The following is a 425-nucleotide window of genomic DNA, read 5'->3' on the forward strand; positions in this document are numbered from 1 at the left end:
GTACGTGAGATATCCAGCATGGTGCAAGACTGTAAGCGACATTTCCGAATCAAAATCAAAGACATCTTCGTGAGACTGCTGAGGAAATATGGAGACGATGTGATCTTCCACATGATACCGACTCATGATGCAGCCCTGGTCAAACAGGTGAAGAATATGATCAAGATACGAAGACGTAAGAGTAAGGATAAGCAGAAGAATGAAGCAGAGGAGAATGATGAAGAAGAAGAGTTCAGTGTGAAATCCAAACCGAAAACCATCACGGAGATACTGGATGAGATTGAGAAAGATGATGATGAGGATCTACTTGACATGGAGGAGAAGCCGAAACAGAATGGCAAGAAGAAAAAGAAGAAACAAACATTCATCCAGGAGAATGAGGATGAGATATTGGACTTTACAGACATGACCAATATGAACAAGAT

The 425-nt window shown here is 41.2% G+C and overlaps 1 protein-coding gene across 1 annotated transcript; it reads left to right on the plus strand.

The window, feature by feature from the left end:
- Positions 1-6: 6 nt before the first annotated feature.
- LOC108254369 (RRP12-like protein) lies at positions 7-420 on the plus strand (the record flags this gene model as incomplete). The annotated part of the gene is made up of 1 exon (XM_017449372.1): positions 7-420. A coding segment is annotated over exon 1 (402 nt), but the record flags the coding sequence as incomplete, so codon positions are not given.
- Between the last annotated feature and the right edge of the window lie 5 nt (positions 421-425).

This window comes from Diaphorina citri, unplaced genomic scaffold (genome assembly GCF_000475195.1).
Source record: "Diaphorina citri unplaced genomic scaffold, Diaci psyllid genome assembly version 1.1 scaffold61487, whole genome shotgun sequence".
Classification (NCBI taxonomy): domain Eukaryota; kingdom Metazoa; phylum Arthropoda; class Insecta; order Hemiptera; family Psyllidae; genus Diaphorina; species Diaphorina citri.